This window comes from Myotis lucifugus, unplaced genomic scaffold (genome assembly GCF_000147115.1).
Source record: "Myotis lucifugus unplaced genomic scaffold, Myoluc2.0 scaffold_15, whole genome shotgun sequence".
Lineage (NCBI taxonomy): Eukaryota > Metazoa > Chordata > Mammalia > Chiroptera > Vespertilionidae > Myotis > Myotis lucifugus.
Genome location: NW_005871063.1, coordinates 14,842,937 through 14,862,483, shown reverse-complemented (window position 1 = coordinate 14,862,483; position 19,547 = coordinate 14,842,937). Strand labels below are relative to the sequence as shown.

General features: G+C 37.8%; 1 protein-coding gene across 6 annotated transcripts in view; it reads right to left on the bottom strand.

Moving 5' to 3' along the window:
- Positions 1-19,547, bottom strand: part of SP4 (Sp4 transcription factor) — a 54,712-nt gene that overhangs the window by 8,730 nt on the left and 26,435 nt on the right. For all 6 annotated transcript variants that reach the window (XM_006085064.3, XM_014452488.2, XM_006085065.3 and 3 more), the window contains 2 exons: positions 9,113-9,341; positions 2,528-2,727 (listed from right to left, as the gene is read on the bottom strand). In XM_006085064.3, coding sequence (XP_006085126.1) covers positions 2,528-2,727; positions 9,113-9,341 — 429 coding nt within the window. The remainder of the gene's footprint in view (positions 1-2,527; positions 2,728-9,112; positions 9,342-19,547) is intronic.

Sequence of the window (19,547 nt, the reverse complement as noted above, 5' to 3'; positions counted from 1 at the left end):
TAAGATTAATAGACTGTTCTGAGAGACTGGTTGAGATATAAGTCCATGAATTTATAGGAACATTAGTTTGCATAGTAATTTTTTATTTCCTCCGTCAGCAATGATCTAGTCAAATATAGAAGCCCTTCTGTCATAAATGTGTTTTTTAACCCCTAGAGTGCCGGGGAGTGCAATCGCGCTCCTCCTGCAGTGTCACTATTAGATGCTAGTAGTTCACTCTCCTCCTGCAGTGTCACTATTAGATGCTAGTAGTTTACTCTTTATTGACAGATGGCACCTAAGTGCAGATTTCCTAAACTGCTGTAAAATCAGCAAAAATGCCTTGGCAATTTTAGCATAGTTCCTAGGATATTGGTTGGCACCCAAAGGGTTAAAAAGCTATCTTATCTATAGTTAAAAGCTAATAGTTTTAACTATCATCTGTAAGTAGATGACCACATCAAGATCCAGACTTCTCAACTCAATTGTGAACCATAGGCAGCATCATTCAATATGACATAAACAGAACTTATCAACTCTTTCTAATCCATATAATTCTTCAGAAATAAAGAGGGGAAACAAAATCCAAAGGCATGAAAGAGGTAATGCCAATAAAGATGGTGACCTCCAAAAATTCACTCCTCTATGAAAATAATCAGAAAACGAAACAAAAACTATCAAAACCAACCCTTTCTGACTCTGGAAATTAAATAAGGTTTGCAATAACTCAGGGAGTGTTTTTTAAAGAAAAATGGCTGAATCTTGCTTGACTAGAACAGAATTCTTTGTGGTGTTTTAATTTGCTTAACTCCATTTTCTACTTCCCGGCAGCCTGGTAGCCACCAGAGAGAACAGAACAGAACAGAATGGAGTTCCTTCAAATTCTCATTCCCAAAGAATGATCATTATTTGATCTGTCTGGTGGTTCTTTGGAAGACCCCATGTAAAAGACTTGCATTTAACTTACTTGGAGGTAGCCCAATGTGAAAAGTCTTATTCAGGGTGGAGACAGGCATGTGTTTGTTAAAACCAGTTATAGGTAAATGTTTTAACTTCATGATGACAGAGGTAATGAATAATATTTAGGACACGCAATAAATTAACTAAAAGCCTAAAAGCAAAAGCTGGGAGATAAGGTATTCATAGGAGTATTGAAAAGTTCTGACATACTCCCTGGAATCTAGACAGCTACATACATGCTTAGGGCAATAAAGGCCCAAAATAGCCAAACTCTTACCTGTGCCTAACCTTTGAGGCTCTGCATAAGCAGAAAGTGAACTCTAAGGCAGAGTTGTCAACTGTCTGGCTGAGTGTTGAATGGTGCCCCAACATTCACACAGAGCCCCTCAGCAACGAAAATATTTATTGGTCTCAGGTATTTAAAGAAAAAATATTTGAAGGAATGATACTTAAAAACTTCTGAAATTTGATGAAAAACACTACCTTACACATCCAAGAAGTTCAATCAACTCCAAGTAAATTAAATGCAAAGAGATTCACAGTGAGACACATAATAATAAAAATGTTTAAAGTAAAAAACAAAGAGAGAATCTAGAGATTCTCTAGAGAAGTGACATCACCTACAAGGGATTATGGATAACAGTAACTGCTGATTTTCATCATAGATCATGGAAGCCAGAAACCAGTGGGATAATATATTCAAAGAGATTGAAGAAAAAAACCTGTCAACTAAGAATTCTATTTACAGCAAAACTATCTTTCAGAAATAAGAAATTAAGATATTCCCAGTTTAATAAAAACAAAAACATTTCCCACAGCAGATTGCATCTATAAGAAATACCAGGCTGAAATGAAAAGGTGATGGTAACTTAAATCCATATGAAGAAATAAAGAACACCAGGTAAGGTAATATATAATTATGAAAGTCAGTATAAATGCATTTCTGATTTATAACTCATTTGGTCTCCTATCTGGTTTAAAACACAACTGCACAAAGCAATAATTTTAAACCTATGTTGATGGGTACACAATATACAAAGATGTAACTGGTGAAAGTAACAGCAGATGGAAAGGCAGAGCTATATAAGAGAAAAATTTGTGTATACTATTGAAATAAAATTGGTATTAATCCAGACTACGTTGTTATAAAGTGTAAATTATAACCCCAAAGCAGGCAACCACTAAGAAAATAACTAAAGGTGGAGCTATTATTCTGGATAATTGAGTCAATTCTCTGGATGGTAAGAAAACAAAAACTAATAAAAAACCACCAATAATCTTAATTCAACTCTCTTTTCATCTACTTAGATACTGAAAAACAAAAAAGGGCCACAAAAAACTGGAATTCATCTTGTAAAATAAAATATAAGCAAATGAAGTAAATTCCAGATCATGTAATTATGCTGATGGAGTTGACAAAAGGTAGAAATATGAGTTAAAAAATTTTAAACATCTTTCATATAACTGCTGAAGTGAATTCTATTTAATTTCCATTATTTCCAATATGATAGCTAATTATCACTAAAATTTTCATGTAAGCACTGAAAAAATAAGTAGAATATACAAGTCCAAAAAGAAACCAACTAACCTGTATGGGTTCTTCTATGTCTCTGAAGCTCATCACTCCTTGTGAATCTTTTACCACAAAACATCCAGTTGCACACAAAAGGCCTTTCTCCAGTATGCCAGCGAAGATGTGCTCGTAAGTGAGATGTTTTGCCATAAACTTTTCCACATCCTTCAATATGACAGATGTGCTGTTTCTTTTTTCCGGGTTCATTACTGCCTCTAACAGAAACAAAAACCAAACATAATTACACTCCCAAATACCAAGCTTATAATTATGGGAAAGTAAAAGGGAATCAAAGTAATTAAATGATGCTCTTCTGCTCTAGCCTGTTTGGCTCAGCAGATAGAGCATCAGCTTGTGGACTGAAGGGTCCCAGGTTCAATTCTGATCAAGGGCATGTAACTCGGTTGCAGGTTCTATCCCCAGGGAACTCCGTTCTTCCACCCAATCCCAACTCCTGAGAGTGCCTTGGATAGGGCAAGATGAAAACACTGGGGTTTAGATCGCCCTTGACCCAACTCACCTGTAGTTCATAAATCAGAGGTCCCAGGCCATGAGAGGCAAACCAAGAAAACCTGAGTTACTGATGCCCCCCTGCCAACAAGCACTCAGCTCCTAGAGCAAGGATGCCACTGAGAGAAAGGTGCCACTCACTGTCTCAACCCCCACTATGACACAAAGATTTTGGCTAGAGGGAAAGCATACCATAAAAAGAGAGCTCCAAATACCACTATGACACAAAGATTTTGGCTAGAGGGAAAGCATACCATAAAAAGAGAGCTCCAAATACCCCCACACCTGCCCCAAATTGACTTTGAGAAGTTCTTAAAAGCAGTGGAGATTACTGCAAAAGGCAACTGGGAACAGACTAATAAATTCATTGGAGAAACAGGATAAACTATAGGCTGGCTTAGGTTGTTAGACAGAAACCAGAAAAAAGATAGCTGGGAGGAGCCCTCCAGAGTCAGAATAAATCTCAAACACAGACCTAGTGAGTGACCTAGCACTTAAAGGAATAAAACTAAAAAAAAAAAAAAAAAAAAAGACCGTACCCTTTTATGTAATGATGTTTACTTTGAATTTATATTAGTTCACACAAACACTCCATCCATGCTTTTGTTCCGGCCCTCCAGTCCAATTTAAGAACCCATTGTGGCCCTCCAGTCAAAAAGTTTGCCCACCCCTGGATTAGACTGTGGAGAAATACATGCTCCAGGGCATTGTTGAATACAACAGAGCAATCAACTGGCAATTAGTTGAACTTAATAGCTGGGGGTGGTCAGGGAAAAGAGACAATCAAAAGATCCCTGCCAAAACTACTGTCATCCCAGAGTCACCATCAGAATACTCAAGTCTGGATCCACTGAGGAGGGTTTCTAAAATAGCTGTCGCCAACTGGCTGTCGGTGAGGTCCGAAAGGTTGGCGACCACTGCTCTAAAAGAATCCAGCCAGTCCCTAAATAAATAAGCAAACAACAATAACAAGCTGGGGGAGGGGAAGGGCAGGGGCAGTAAGAGTTGCTACAATATATTACCTAAACTATCTAGTTCCCAACAAAAAATTATGAGATATGCCCAAAACAAAAAACACAAAACAAGAAAGTATGACCCATATACCAGAAACAAACAAAAAAATAGAGAAACTTCCTGTGAGAGTAATCAGATTTAACAAAACTTCAAAATAGCAATTATAAATATGTTGAAAGAACTAAAGGACACCATGATTAAAGAAGCATAATGACAATGTCACATCAAATAGAGAATATTGATAAACAAAAATGATTCAAGAAAAATCAATTAGAAATTCTAGAGATGAAAATTACAACTGAAATGAAAAATTCACTAGAGGTACTTAAGAGAAGGAAGAAATTGAGAAGTAGAACATAGATCAACAGAGATTATGCAATCCAAAAACAGAAAAAAAAAGAACAAAGAAAAATTAGCAGTGTCACAGAAATCTGGGACACCAACATACAGTAGGGGTGGGCATAAAAGGGGTGGACAAGGAGGACAGAAGGGGGCAGGAAAGAGGAGAGGAGAGAGTAGAAAAAAATATTTAAAGAAATAATGGCTGAAAAGTAATTGAAAAACATTAATCTACACATGCAGGAAGCTCAACAAACTCCAAGTATGATAAATGCAGAGATCTACAAATAAGATACTTTATACCAAAATCTTGAAACCCAACCATAAGGACAAAAATCTTGAAAGCAGCAACAGAAAAATGACTCATCATTTACAAGGGAACCCCACTAAGATTAAAGGCTGATTTCTCAACAGAAACAAGTTTAGACAGCAGTAGGAAAACATATTCAGAGTGTTCCAAGAAGAAAACTCAAACAAGAATCTTATATCCAGCAAAGCTATCTTTAAAAAATAAAGGTGAAATAAAGATATTCCCAGATAAACAAAAACTGACAGAATTTGCAAGTTAGCAGACCTGCTGTGCAAAAAATACTAAAGAAAGTTGTTCAAGCTGAAGGCAAATGATCTCCAAAAGTAATTCTATTGCACACAAAGAAAAGAGCACCAGCAATGGTAATTATGTGATTATAGAGAACACTATAACTGCATATTTCTTCTTACCTAATTTAAAAAGCAATCTACTTATATAAAAACCCTGGGTGTAACATCACATCCAGAAGCTCGACCAACTGGAAGGAAGTCAGTCCTGCAGGGGTCGTCTTGGAAACGGCTTCGCCCTCCCCCAGCTGTTTCCTGGAGGGTGAGGTTTCAGGCAGAAACCCGCCATCGGAGCGGAGCGTGAAAGTACTGAGTTCTGGGTTGCCTTGCAAAGGGCTGCACCCTCCCCGAGCTGTTTCCCCGCAAGGCCTGAGGGAAGAACCCACCCTCGGAGCGCCAGGAGTGTGCAGCAGCAGTCAGTCCTGGGTTGCTGAGGTGGAGGCCAGAACTCTGGTAGAACTCTGGGTCTGGCCCAACAGGGGGCATGGCCGCCTTCAAACCAGACCCTGACAGTAGGGAGGAGGCAGCCCCATTCCTCACAGAATCTGCTGTTGGATAGCTTGCTGTCAGGGGCCTGCCAGCCAGGAACCCCATATTCACCTGCACCCTGGACCCTGACAGGAGGAAGGAGGGAGCCCCATTCCTCACGGAATCAACAGGTGGCCAGCTTGCTGTCAGGGGCCTGCCAGCTAGGAATCCTATTCACCTGCATATCTGTATAAAGTTTTAATACATTATATTAGAGGTTGTGGTGGTACTGTTTTACTCACAGCGTCTACAGGAATTGCTGCAAATTTACTTCTTGGTGGAAGCACCTTTCATTCCCAATATAAATTACCGATTCCATTAAATGAAACTTCAATTTCTAGACTCAATATAAAGAGTGAAGTTGCTAAAACTATTAAAAAGGCCCAACTTCTCATTACTGATGAGTGCACCATGGCATCCAGTCATGCTATAAACGCCATAGACAGATTACTAAGAGAAATTATGAGTCTCAATGTTGTATTTGGTGGGAAAGTTCTCCTTCTTGGAGGGGATTTTCGACAATGTCTCAGTATTGTACCGCATGCTATGTGATCAGCCATAGTACAAATGAGTTTAAAGTACTGCAATGTTTGGGGATGTTTCAGAAAGCTGTCTCTTACAATAAATATGAGATCAGAGGATTCTGCTTATAGTGGATGGTTAGTAAAACTTGGAGATGGCAAACTTGATAGCAGTTTTCATTTAGGAATGGATATTATTGAAATCCCCTGTGAAATGATTTGTAATGGATTTATTACTGAAGCTACCTTTGGACAGTATTAAAAATATATCTAAACGTGCAATTCTTTGTCCAAAAAATGAGCATGTTCAAAAATTAAATGAAGAAATTTTGGATATACTTGATGGAGATTTCACACATATTTGAGTGATGATTCCATTCATTCCACAGATGATGCTGAAAAGGAAAATTTTCCCATCGAATTCCTTAATAGTATTATTCCTTCAGGAATGCCGTGTCATAAATTAAAATTGAAAGTGGGTGCAATCATCATGCTATTGAGAAATCTCAATAGTAAATGGGGTCTTTGTGATGGTACCAGATTTAGTATCAAAAGATTACGACCTAACATTATCGAAGCTGAAGTATTAATAGGATCTGCAGAGGGAGAGGTTGTTCTGATTCCAAGAATTAATTTGTCCCCATCTGACACTGGCCTCCCATTTAAAATGACTCGATGACGGTTTCCCGTGATGCCAGCATTTGTGATGACTATTAATAAATCACAAGGACAAACTCTAGACAGAGTTGGCATATTCCTACCTGAACCCGTTTTCGCACATGGTCAGTTATATGTTGCTTTCTCTCAAGTTTGAAGAGTGTGTGACCTTACAGTTAAAAGTTCTAAATACTTCATCATAAGGGAAATTAGTCAAGCACTCTGAAAGTGTTTTCACTCTTAATGTGGTGTACAGGGAGATATTAGAATAAGTTTAATCACTTTGTCAGTCATTGTTTGCATCACTGTTGTTTTTATATCATGGTTTTGTTGTTTTCATATCATGTTTTTGTCGTTTTTATATCATGCCTCTGTTGTTGTTATATCCTTTTGTTACTGTTTATTTATTAATAAATTTATATATTATTTTCATATACATTTTACTAATTTCCTTTCATCTCTCACACTTCTATTATAGAGAAAGGGCAAATAGCAATATTAAAATATCTCCGCTAATTAATTCTCTTTTAATGTGCACGAATTTCGTGCACCGGGCTACTAGTTTTATAAATAATATGTATAAAATGTATTATCAAACCTACAACATCACAGAAATGCAATACATGTAATATATTTGCCAAAAAAACACACACACAAAGAAACAAACAAAGGAAAAACAGCACAAAGGAGATGGATGAGAGCAAAGCTGTACTGGGCTAAGGAAATGACCCCAGATGGAAACTCAAGTTCACAGAAACAAATACAGGGAATTAGAAGAATACAGTTAACATAGCAAAACCTATACATACTTGCTTGTGTTCTCTCCACTTCTTTAAATGAAGTAAAGTTATATAAAATAATAATTATAACAATATATTGTTGAGTTTGTAGCATTTATACAATGTGTAAGAATAATACCACAAAAAGAAGCAAAAGGAGCCCTAACCGGTTTGGCTCAGTAGATAGAACGTCGGCCTGTGGACTGAAAGGTCCCAGGTTCAATTCCAGTCAAGGGCATGTACCTTGGTTGCGGGCACATCCCCAGTAGGGAGTGTGTGCAGGAGGCAGCTGATCGATGTTTCTCTCTTATCGATGTTTCTAACTCTCTATCCCTCTCCCTTCCTCTCTGTAAAACATCAATAAAATATATTTTAAAAAAATAAAAATAAAAACTTTTGTGCTTCAAATGACAATATCAAGGAAGTTAAAGGACAACTCACAGACTGGGAGAAAATGTTTACAAATCACGTATTTGATAAGGGATTTGTATCTAGAATATATAAAGAACCATTACAAAATAATAATAAAAAGAAATAAAATGAACAAAAGATAATAGATATTTCTCCAAATATACAATACACAAATTGCCTCCAAGCACATGAAAACATACCTATGTCATAAGTCATCAGGGAAATACAAATCAAAAGCACACTGAAATACCACGTCACACCCACTAGGTTGGCTATAATAAAAAAGTCAGATTATAACAAGTGTTGGCAATAATGTAGAGAAATCAAAACCCTCATCTAGTGCTGGTGGGAACATAAAATGATTCAGCCACATTGGAAAACATTCTGACAGTTCTTCAAATGGTTAGACTACAGTCACCATATGAACCAGTAATTCCATTCCTAGGCATATACCTAAGAGAAATGAAAACATATGTCTACACAAAAAGTTGTATAAGAATGTTTACAGCAAAAAAAAAAAGAAAGGAAGGAAGGAAGGAAGGAAGGAAGGAAGGAAGGAAGGTTGGTTCATAGCAGCAGAAGAGCCTATGGGTGGAAAATGCCAAATGTCCATCAACTGATGAATGGATGAGTAAAAAATTGTATATATAGTACATACAATTAAATATTATTTGTTCGTTAAAGAGATTAAAGTGCTAATGCATGCTTTAATACAAAAAAACATTAGGCTAAGTGAATAAAACCAGTCACAAAAGACCATATATTATGTGACACATTATACGAATGTTCAGAATAAGCAAATCTATAAAGCTATAGTGGTCGCCTAGAGCTGGGAAGGGTGGGAATGAGGGGGGTAATGGCTAAAGAATACAGTGTTTCTTTAGGGGGTGACAAAAATGTGCTAAAATTAATTGTGGTGATGGATGGATGTGAGAATATTAAAAACTATTGAAATGTATACTTTAAATGACTGAATTGTATGGCATGTAAGTTTTATGTCAATAAAGTTATTTGAAGTTTTTACACGATAAATGAAAAAATCAAACAATTGCAAAAAAATGTAAGGTACAAGGTGCAGAACTATTCCTAGAACAGCTCAATTTAATCCCCTTCATACCAACACTATATCTCAACTCTGGACTACAAAGCTAGTGCTGTTCTAATGATCAAAGTACCCAACCAATGGCATGGCTTTAACTATTATATGCCTGCCAGAGAGGCAGAGTTGGAAATAGAGCATTTACCTTCCTTCTCCTTCCCTACAATTCGGACAGGAACAGGCAACTCTTCGAAGCCTCTTGCCAGGCTGTACCTCTTGATCAGAAGCTTGCTGGCCTTGCTGCAAATGCACTTGTGTGAGTTGGTCAGGACTAACAGCACCTATCGTTGCATTAGCAATTCCTCCAACGGCTACAGTTACAGGAGCTATTGTAGCTTGTTGGACTTTTACGCCATCTTGTCCTTGCTGCTGACCTAAAAGTGGGGAGGAAAAGAGTATTATGTTTTCTACTCGAGAAAGGAAAACAATAATTTCAATGTAAACATTATAAAACTACCATATTTTTTCTAATAGGTACAAACAGCAAAGGGGTTAATGGTTTATACTCTGCCAATGCTCCTAAAATAGAATATTTTTACTTCAGGCTGCCTCTATAGCTGGTTGGTGGGACTATGTACATAAATCATCTAACCCTCTTGTGGCTTAATTTCTCCATCTGTAAAATGAAGATAATAATACTTGCCACCTACCTACCTCACTGAAGTGCTGTGAGGATTCATGAGACATTATTTGAAAAGCACTTTGAGATCCTCAGATGAAAGATGCTATATAAATACAAAGCATTATTATTACCATTTCCACAGTAAGCAACATATCTCATTCACTCCAAGAAAATGAATGAAAAGTAACTTGACATTTTCTCATTCCTAAATACTTCAAATTAAGCAAATATCTCTTTATTGAAGTATTTTTAAATTATGCACATTGAGTTAAATAGTTTTTTTAATGTAAAAACACCTATGTTTAATACATACTATTACTATAATCATAAAACAGACTTTTAGGACATTGACTTTGTCCACTCATTTTCTATAGCTTAGACTTCACCTCTCAGGTTAGCACATATACCAATTTGGCTTCTTCACTTAGGGAAAAATATAAATAATACATACTTTGACGAAAAAAAAAGCTATTTACATGGCTTAAATTGATTCTTATGTGCATGTGAGTATGCTTTATAATTTTCCTTTCTTTCAACACAATCTACTTTCTCCCCATCTGGTGTGGGAATAGAAAGTATATAAATGGAAGAAAACACCTATTTATAAAGGAATGCTTCCTCAGAGAGTTGATGAGGATTAAAAAGTTAATTTTTACAAATCCCTTATCACAGTGCCCAGCACAGAATTGTTCATTACATGTTAGCTACTGTTACTACTGAATAAAATATGGTAGCAGAAATAAACATGTGCCTACTGGGTATAAAATAAAAGGGATTATTTTAAAGCTGCATACGTAGTATTTTAACCATGTTTTGGATTGGGACTATTGGCTATCTGGGTGTGCATGGGGTGGGGGGTGAGGCAAAGAAATTTAGATAATCCCATATCACACACAAAAGTAAAATGCAAACAGGTTTGTATAAAAAATAAAACACGTCAAACCCCAAAATCCTAAATGTAAAAAAACTAAAACAAACCAGAACAAAAAATATTAGAAGAAAATACAGAAGAACCACAGGGTCTTTTAAACAAAACCCCAAAACAAAAAACAAAAGGAAATAATGATAAACTTGACCATTATCAGAATTTTACATTTCTTAAAAGTATACAATTCTACCTATCAATCTTTAGATCAAAATCTGTGGAGTAATCTTTATTTTTGTTTCTTATCTGTCTCTCATGCCCTGCTGACTGCTCCTTCAAAATAGATCTAGGATCCAAGCATTTCTCCACCACTTCCAAGATACTGTTTTCTCTTACTTGATTACTACAACAGTTTCTTAACTGGTCTCCTTGCCACCACTGCCCTCCGTCCTCTATAAATTTATTCTTTAAAAACATTTTTTTAATTTATTGATTTGAGAGAGAGGAATAGAGAATGGGAAGAAGGGAGAAAGGGAGGAAGGAGGGGGACAGAGAAAAGAGAAGGGGAGAGGGAGAGGGAGAGGGAGAGGGAGAGGGAGAGGGAGAGAGACACACACTTGACCTGCTGTCCTACTCATTCATGCATTCATTGGTTGATTCTTGTATGTGCCCTGACTGGGGATCAAACTCACAACCTTGATATATTGGGATGACACTTCAACCAACTGAGCTACCCGGCCAGGACTGTAAGTTCATTCTTAACACAGTTCCCAGAAGACTTGTTCTAAAATGTAAGACATATCATGTCAGCTCTCTGCTTAAAACCCAACAGGTTCAAAATGTGTGTGTGTGTGTGTGTGTGCCTGTGTGTTTTTACACATAGCCTAGGAAATAAGGTCATCTACTAGAAATGATCAGGAAAAACAGAAATTGTTGATTTCTGTAATAAAAACCTGCCATCAAGGGCTGGAGAGACTTCTTACTGTTAATCACAATTCTTAACTGAGCCTATTTAGGTTTACTTATTTCCTCTACAGATTAAATTCAGTCTGTCTAAACCAGTGGTTCTCAACCTTCGTAATGCCGCGACCCTTTAATACAGTTCCTCATGTTGTGGTGACCCCAGCCACAAAATTATTTTCGTTGCTACTTCACAACTGTAATTTTGCTACTGTTATGAATCGTAATGTAAATATCTGATATGCAGGATGTATTTAAGTGATCCCTGTGAAAGGGTCGTTTGACCCCCAAAGGAGTTGCAACCCACAGGTTGAGAACCACTGGTCTAAACAAATGTCTAAGGATCTCTGAAGATATATACAGGAAAGAATATGTCTCTACATTGCCAATAAACACAGTATGCAGTAGACTTTGGTTTGCTTTATAATCTGACTTAAAACAAACAAGGAAGCTGTATATTCCTAAACAACCTATATAATAAAAGGCTAATATGCAAATTGATCAAATGGCAGAACGACTGGTTGCTATGACGCACACTGACCACCAGGGAGCAGACCCTCAATGCAGGAGCTGCCGCCTGGTGGTCAGTACGCTCCCACAGGGGGAGTGCTGCTCAGCCAGAAGCAGGGCTCACGGATGGCGAGTGCAGTGGTGGCAGTGGGAGCCTCTCCTGCCTTCGTGGCAGGCGGACATCCCCCAAGGGGGGCACTGGCTGGGCTGAGGGACCCCTCCCAGTGCATGAAATTTCATGCACCGGGCCTCTAGTAAAACGATAACCAGGTATATCTACAGCTAGGAAAATGGGGAGAAAAAATGGGAAGTGATGGTTAATCTGTCATAATAAGACTATGAAAAAGTCCTAAAATTAGATCATAGTGATAGTTGTACAACTCTGTCAATATAGTAAAGGCCACTGTAAACTTTAAAAATGGCTGTATTGTATGATATATGAATCATATCCCAATAAAGCTTTTTTTTTAAAGGTAACTATAAAAAAATTTCTACTTTTGTTGGTTCTAAATCTCAACTAATGGTTCTCAATAAGGTAATTTTGTCTTCCAGGGGATATTTGGCAATGTCTTAAAATATTTTTGATCATCACAACTTGGGAAACTACTACTGTTATTTAGTAGGCAGAGAGTAGGGATGCTGCAACACATCAACAATGCACAAAACAGGCCCTCAAAATAAAGACTTATCTGGCCTAAAATGTCAACATTAAAAAGCCCTGCTTAAGATGAATTTCCAAATAACTAATGATCATGGCTCTCATTTATTCACATAATTATAAATAACCTTAATTAATTTTGAAGTATATGAAAACTTATATGGTACATTTATATACCTATAAAAACTATAAACTACGTGACTGTGAATTAACACCTTTACAAACATAGTAATATAAATCTGGAACTAAGATTTGACAGTATGTCAGACATGACTTGCACAGTGTAATACAGTGGTAGTAAAAAGAATATCACAAGTTTGGAAATTATGTTTATTAATTATAAAATATTTCTTTAGCATAGTCAAAAAATGTAACTATGTGTTTTTCTACAGAACCATAAACTGAAAATATTTATAATAATAATAAAAGTGTAATATGCTAATTAGACCAGACGCCCTTCCAGACGAAGTCAGGGCTGCGAGGGAAGCCTGGGTCCCCGGTGCCGAGGGAAGCCAGTGCCGGCAGCTGGGGAAAGGAAGGCCTACTCTTGCACGAATTTCATGCATCATGCCTCTAGTTAAGACATAACTGAATGCTCTCTGTACTTTTTAAAAAGTACATTTTTTTTAATTTCAGAGAGGAAGAAAGAGATAGAAATATCAATGGTGAGAATCATTGACCAGCTGCTTCCTGCACGACCCCCACTGGGGATCAAGCCTGCAACTCAGGCATGTGCGCTGACTGGGAGTGGAACCATAACCTGGTTCATAGGTCGATGCTTAACCACTGAGCAACACCGGCCGGGATCTCTGCACTTCTTAAACGAAGGTGACCATATTAGCCAATGACTGCCAGAACTATTTACATAGCATGGGTCATGTTAATTTGTAAACCAATATTGAGTTACTGAGTAGGCACAACAGACAGTTTAGCAATCTACAGATTAAACAGAGCTTTGGGGTCAGGCAGATCTGTCTTTGCATTCTAATTCTCTCTGCAGTTTCTTTGAGGACCTGAAAGTGATGAGAATTAGCTGAGATAACATATGTATGTAATACAGCACAATATCTCGAATATGACAAATACTCAAGAGGAACGTTAACTCCAATACAAAGAAATTGCATAATTTATTAAGTATAAATACTTAATAAGAGCCATTCAGATTTCTACAAGTCTTAGATCTCTAGATGAGAATCTAGTGTACAAGTGAAATGTATTCATTCAAAAAACATTTCCTGAGTACCTGCTATGTAAGTTTGCTCAAAATCCACTTCACTGATATGGTTTGAAATGGCTGTAATTTAATTTGGAGATTTTTCTATCCATCGATCTACCTATAATGCTTTTTTTAAAAAGTAGTGCAATCATCACAGGGATTAGTTTTCCAAAAGTGTTACACCAAGATTTGAGGACATCGATAAAAAACAGCATGTAAAACTGTTTCTGACAAGAAAGAACATTAAATAGATTAAAATAGTCACTGCAAAAATAATGTTTCCCTAAAGAATTTTATATGTAGAATTGTAACAGTTTAATTTTAAGATGCTCTTCTTGAGAAAATCCAATGACATTTTTTAATGTTCAATATAGAATAAGAAAAGTGAATAGTAAGCATAATCATTATTTATCTAGAACTATAATTTTTAAGACACTATTAGAAGGCAGCAATATTCTAGTTATTAGAATAAACTCGACAGTACTGGATATAGCTTCCATCCTAAGAAAACTCATAATGACCACCATCAGGCACCATGTTAGGCCCTTTCAGACTTCACACAATAACCTGCTGACCTACCTCCTAATGCTCTGATCCCATGTTCACCAATTCATTTTGATTATTTCATTTGTCAAATACTTTGATACCAGAAACAGAAGACTAAGAGCATTCCAGTAATTGGAAAGATTTATGTCTTAGCTTATATTAAAAATAAAAAAACAACAAAAAAATATTCAGCCTCTTGTGAATGATTTTATAAATCAATTTGTCTACAATTTGAACTTGAAAACCAGTTGCTAAATTTTTAAAGCTAGAAACTAAATCATAGATCTATTTTGACCCTATCAAAGAACACTTTGGAGAAGCCTAATCTAACACAAGAAAACTACCTAACCATGTTAAATACAAATATTATACATACACACTTCAATAATGCAATAAAAATAATTTAATTTAAAAACAGGCCGACAACTTTCAAAGTTTATTTAAAAAAATAGTTTGCAAATTATGCAAAAACATACAAAACACGCATTGAGTCATTACAATTAAATGTGCCTGTATAAAAACTCTGAAAACATAGTGGTAGAAACTCCCAAATCAATGTCCCAGATATTGGCAATACCTTAGTGTCATGGGAAAGTTAACAGACCTCCACAAATGCTTAGTTTAAAAAATATGTATGACACTGGCTCTTATAAATATTTAAGTGTGTCTAAATCATCTTTTTCTAGAGCCCATGTTCCACAATCTTGTTAATTTTCTTAACTTGCACCAGTATTATTCCTACAATCTTATCATTGAAATAATGATAGAAATATCTGATGTTAGTTTGTAATAAAAGTTCATATTTTCCTCCAAAATTATTGGGTTATAGAATATTACTTGGCAATTCTCAGAATTACAAATTCACTGGCACACAAATAAAAGGACTCAATTTGTATATATTCTTCCTCCTCCTAATTTAGGAGGTTGACACACAAATAATCCAATGTATAAAGCTGCTCCAGTTTATGTATTCAGTACAATTTACTACAATAAGCATTTATTGAGTGCCTCCCATGGGTTAGGAATACGCATGAGTAAGGCAGGAATTGGGGAGAAAAGCTTAGTCAAAACAAAGGCATACACTCCTCTCTGACTTCCAGTCATTTCTATTTACTCTGGCCTTTATCCAGATTAAGGGTCACCCTTCTCAATTCTTTGTTCATATAGGGAAAAGTTTGTGTTGTAGAAATCCTCCCCAGTAGGCAAACAACAGACCCCAGAAGAATCAGAGTACTTCCTTGAAACAGAATTGCAATAAAACAAACAAATAAAAAAACAGCTTCTAATTTTCCCAGGTTCCATTCATTCTTTAATGAAGCATACTCATTTAAAAGGGTGGTTAAAAAAAAAAATCAAAGGAAAACCTGATTACTTCTATGTGGACTTTTAATACGTAGTTTTTTAAAATCTAAAGCTTATTCCAGTTATTTAGAGGTAAACGGAGTCACCATAGGTAGGCCTCAACTGATATGGCCTCTATCACAAACTTTATCCTACTTTAGGCTCTCTTGCTTCTTGAAAACAAAAAAAAAGTATTAAAGTTTTAATAACTTGAAATGTCTACTACTGGAAATCTATGAAGGTTCTGAGGAAGGGAAAAGTGCATAATCAAATCTGAGTTTTAGAAAAACTCTGGAATGTCAAGTATGTGACAGAAAAGCTAGAAGCAGAGAAGCCAATTAAGAAGCTATTTGACCTTCTAGATCAGTGGTTCTCAACCTTGGCTGCACATTAGAATCACCTGGGAATGAGGCCCAGCAATCAGGATTTTAAAAAGATTCCCAGGTGATTCTAATGTGCAGCCAAGGTTGAGAACCACTGTTCTAGATGATGAGGCGCAGAAAAATAATACTGACAATAGAAAGGAAAATCTGGATATAAGAATAATCTATATATATAAAAAGCCAGTGTCTGTGATGACCAGGACAACCAAACGACCGGTCACCATGAGGTGGCATTGACCTCTCGGTGCCTCTCCGCCCCAGCTTGTGAGCAGGGCGGGGCAGGGCTGGGGTCAGGTGAGTGGGCTGAACAGCTGACCTCTTGGTCACTGCCCTCAAGTTATGAAGGATCAGCAATAGTGAACAGGGTAATCGGGGTGGGTGGCGGGAGGACCTGGCTGGCTGTCAGGCTGTTGGGATCACCAGCTCATCCCTGGCTGCTCAGGGGCTCAGACCTGCAGAAAAGCAGGCACCGGTGACTTCACCTCCATGCGTGTGTGCCAGGCCAGTCGCTCATAGAACATGCTGCCCGCTCGGGGCTGCTCATGCCAGGGCGGGTAGGTTGTGGGCGCGCCCCGCAGCTTCCGTCAGCATCTCAAGCCCTAGCAGTGGTGGCAGCGGCGCCCGCATGAGCAGCCCCAAGCCCGCAGAGTGTTCCATCAGCGGCCGGCCAGTGCATGCACATGGAGGTGAAGTCGCCAGCGCCCATTTTCCCACAGGCCTGAGCCCCCCAGCAGCCGGGAATGAGCTAGTGATCCCAATGGCCTGACAGCCCTGCGGCGGAGGCAGCATTCGGCCTGGGGACTGTCGAACGGGCAGAAAATGGAGGCTAAGCCTAGGGACCCTACCTGCACAATTTTGTGCCCTGGGCCCTGGGCCTCTAGTTATAACATAAGTAGCTGCTGGTATTTAGCGAAAACTTTTCTGTGTTATATGCACTGTGCAAACCACTTTACATGTACTATGCCACTAAAGTAACACCATTATTTCTACTGTATAGATGAGAACACTCATATCTAGAGAAATGCTTGATCAAGATTTAAGTGACAAAACCAAGAATTGAAGTGAGGTCTAATTTCAAGGTTCAGGTATAAAACTATAAACGTTAAAATCACAATTATAAAGATGAAATCAGATAAGAATGCTGGTCTGGGTCACAAGGAGGACGGTGAGCCATTGACTGAGACAAAGGAACCCAGGAGGGGAAGCAGCTTTGGAAACAAAAATCAGTTCTACACTCAAGGCGTTTCCTAATAAGCCCCAGCTCAATCTCTGTGATCAATTAGAACTCTCCACCTCCAAGAGGTAGGCTTGGCACTGCCTCTTCTCTGACCATTGTCATTTCACCTTCTGTCATTCCTCTTCCCAACACTTGTGAATGTCATTTTCATCAGCACCTTGTCTTCTAGCCTATTGACTGGAAACATTCTCAATCCAGCAATCCTCTTCTGGCTTCATTTGGCATTCTTTGCTAATCCCTTGCCTCTTTGAACTTCTGTCATATTTAGTGGTAATTTGCCTCAAAAAACAATCTGATTTCATCTCCTACTGCTGCTTCAGAAACCATAGTTTTCTCCTTAATCTCCATTCTGTCTCTCCAGTACTTCCCTCTCCACTATGTTTCTATTGAACCAATCTCCTGGTAGCCAGATTAGCCTCCTGTCCTCCATGTCCAATCTGTGCAATCTAAAATGTAAATTTGACCATGATATTCCACTTCTTAAGGTCCCTCAAAGGCTCCCCATAGCTTTCAGAATACCATTTAAATTTCTTATTATGGCAAGGGAAGAACCTCCACAACCTTGGCCCCTTGCCATCATGACCACAGCACATGAACTCTTGGTCTGATCACACGAAACTATCTGTAGTTCCCTGATCACATCATGCTATTACATGACTCTGACCTTTTGCCTGGGATATCCTTTTTCTGCCAACCTGGCTAATTTCTAGTCACTCTACCTGAGCTATCTGGTATCACCTCCTCGAGGAAACTTTCCTCACAAATTCCCTCATATGATTATACTAGAGGCCCAGTGCACGAAATTCATGCACAGGTAGGGTCCCTAGCCCTTCATTCCGTGCTGCCCCCTGGTGGTCAGCGCACATCATAGCAAGTGACTGAACTGCCAGTCAGTTTAACTCCCAAGAGGACACTTTGCATATTAGGCTTTTATATATAGATCGTATACTTCTATGTTCCCACAAAAGACAGGTCCTTCTATTTAAGGCATAGTCACACTATATCATAACTAACCTGATATCTAACCCCCAACATCCTTGTTCCAATTATATACTTACATACTCTTTAATGCCTTCTTCAGTACTGTGATAAAGATACTTAGCAGAGTACTTGGCAAGTAATAGGCCCTCAATTGATATTTTCTAAATGAATGCACATAATCATGGTCTGCCTTTATCAACCCCCAAGATACTGTCCTTTTCCTATTTTCACCAAACTCTTCCAAAATGTATTCTACATAGGCTTGGTCAATATTTTTAGAACTCATTCATCAATTTAAATGCTTTCAGTGTTGCTATAGCATTAAGCTTTATAAAGTTACACTGTCCTACAGAACTTTCTACAATAATTAAATGTACTTTATCAAGGCTGTTAAATGCTCAGCCTCTAGCCATATGTGGCTGCTAGTTATTAAAGTATGGTTAGTACAAATGAGGAAATAAATTTTTAATATTAATTAATTTTACCTTAAACAGTCACATGTGGCTGGTGGCCTTCATACTGAACAGCACAGTTCTCAAGTCTTATCAAATGATTCAAACACTACATCCAATAACCTTTTCTCAACAATCATTCTCCAAGTCATCTTTTCAACATTCAATATTCTGAGATTCCTCTTTGTTGTTGACATACCACCCTGTTCTCTTCCTATCTCTCTGACAGCTCTCACTTTTCTTGACTTCACTCACTTTCTCCTTTTGTTTCCAAAAGTCTGAATATAACCCTAAGACCAGTTGCACTTCAAATTCAAAACTCTCCCTCTCACCAATTTCACGTACTGCCATAATTTCAACCATCAGCTCTATGCAGACTTCACAACTAGAATGTCAACTCTGATCCCTCTTCTCAGATCCAATTTCCAAAAACAAAATGGGTATTTCCAATGGAATACTATTAACTCAAATTTAACAAATATCAAATTCAGATTCATCATCTTCTTTTACTCAATGTCATGTCTTGTTTTTTGTTAATCCTCACCTGAAAATATTATTTCCATTTGGTTTTTTAGACAGAGGAATAGGAGAGAGAGAAACCAACCAAGACACACTGATTGGTTGCCTCCCCTTAAGTGCCCTGACGGGGGGCCTGCATGCAACCCAGGTATGTGCCCTTGACTGGGAATCAAACCAGAGACCATTCAGTGCATGGGCCGATGCTGTAACCACTAAAGGACACTGTCCAGGGCTCAATTTCATCTTTCAATGGTACAATCACTCTCATGGTCAGATAGGCTCATAGTCTA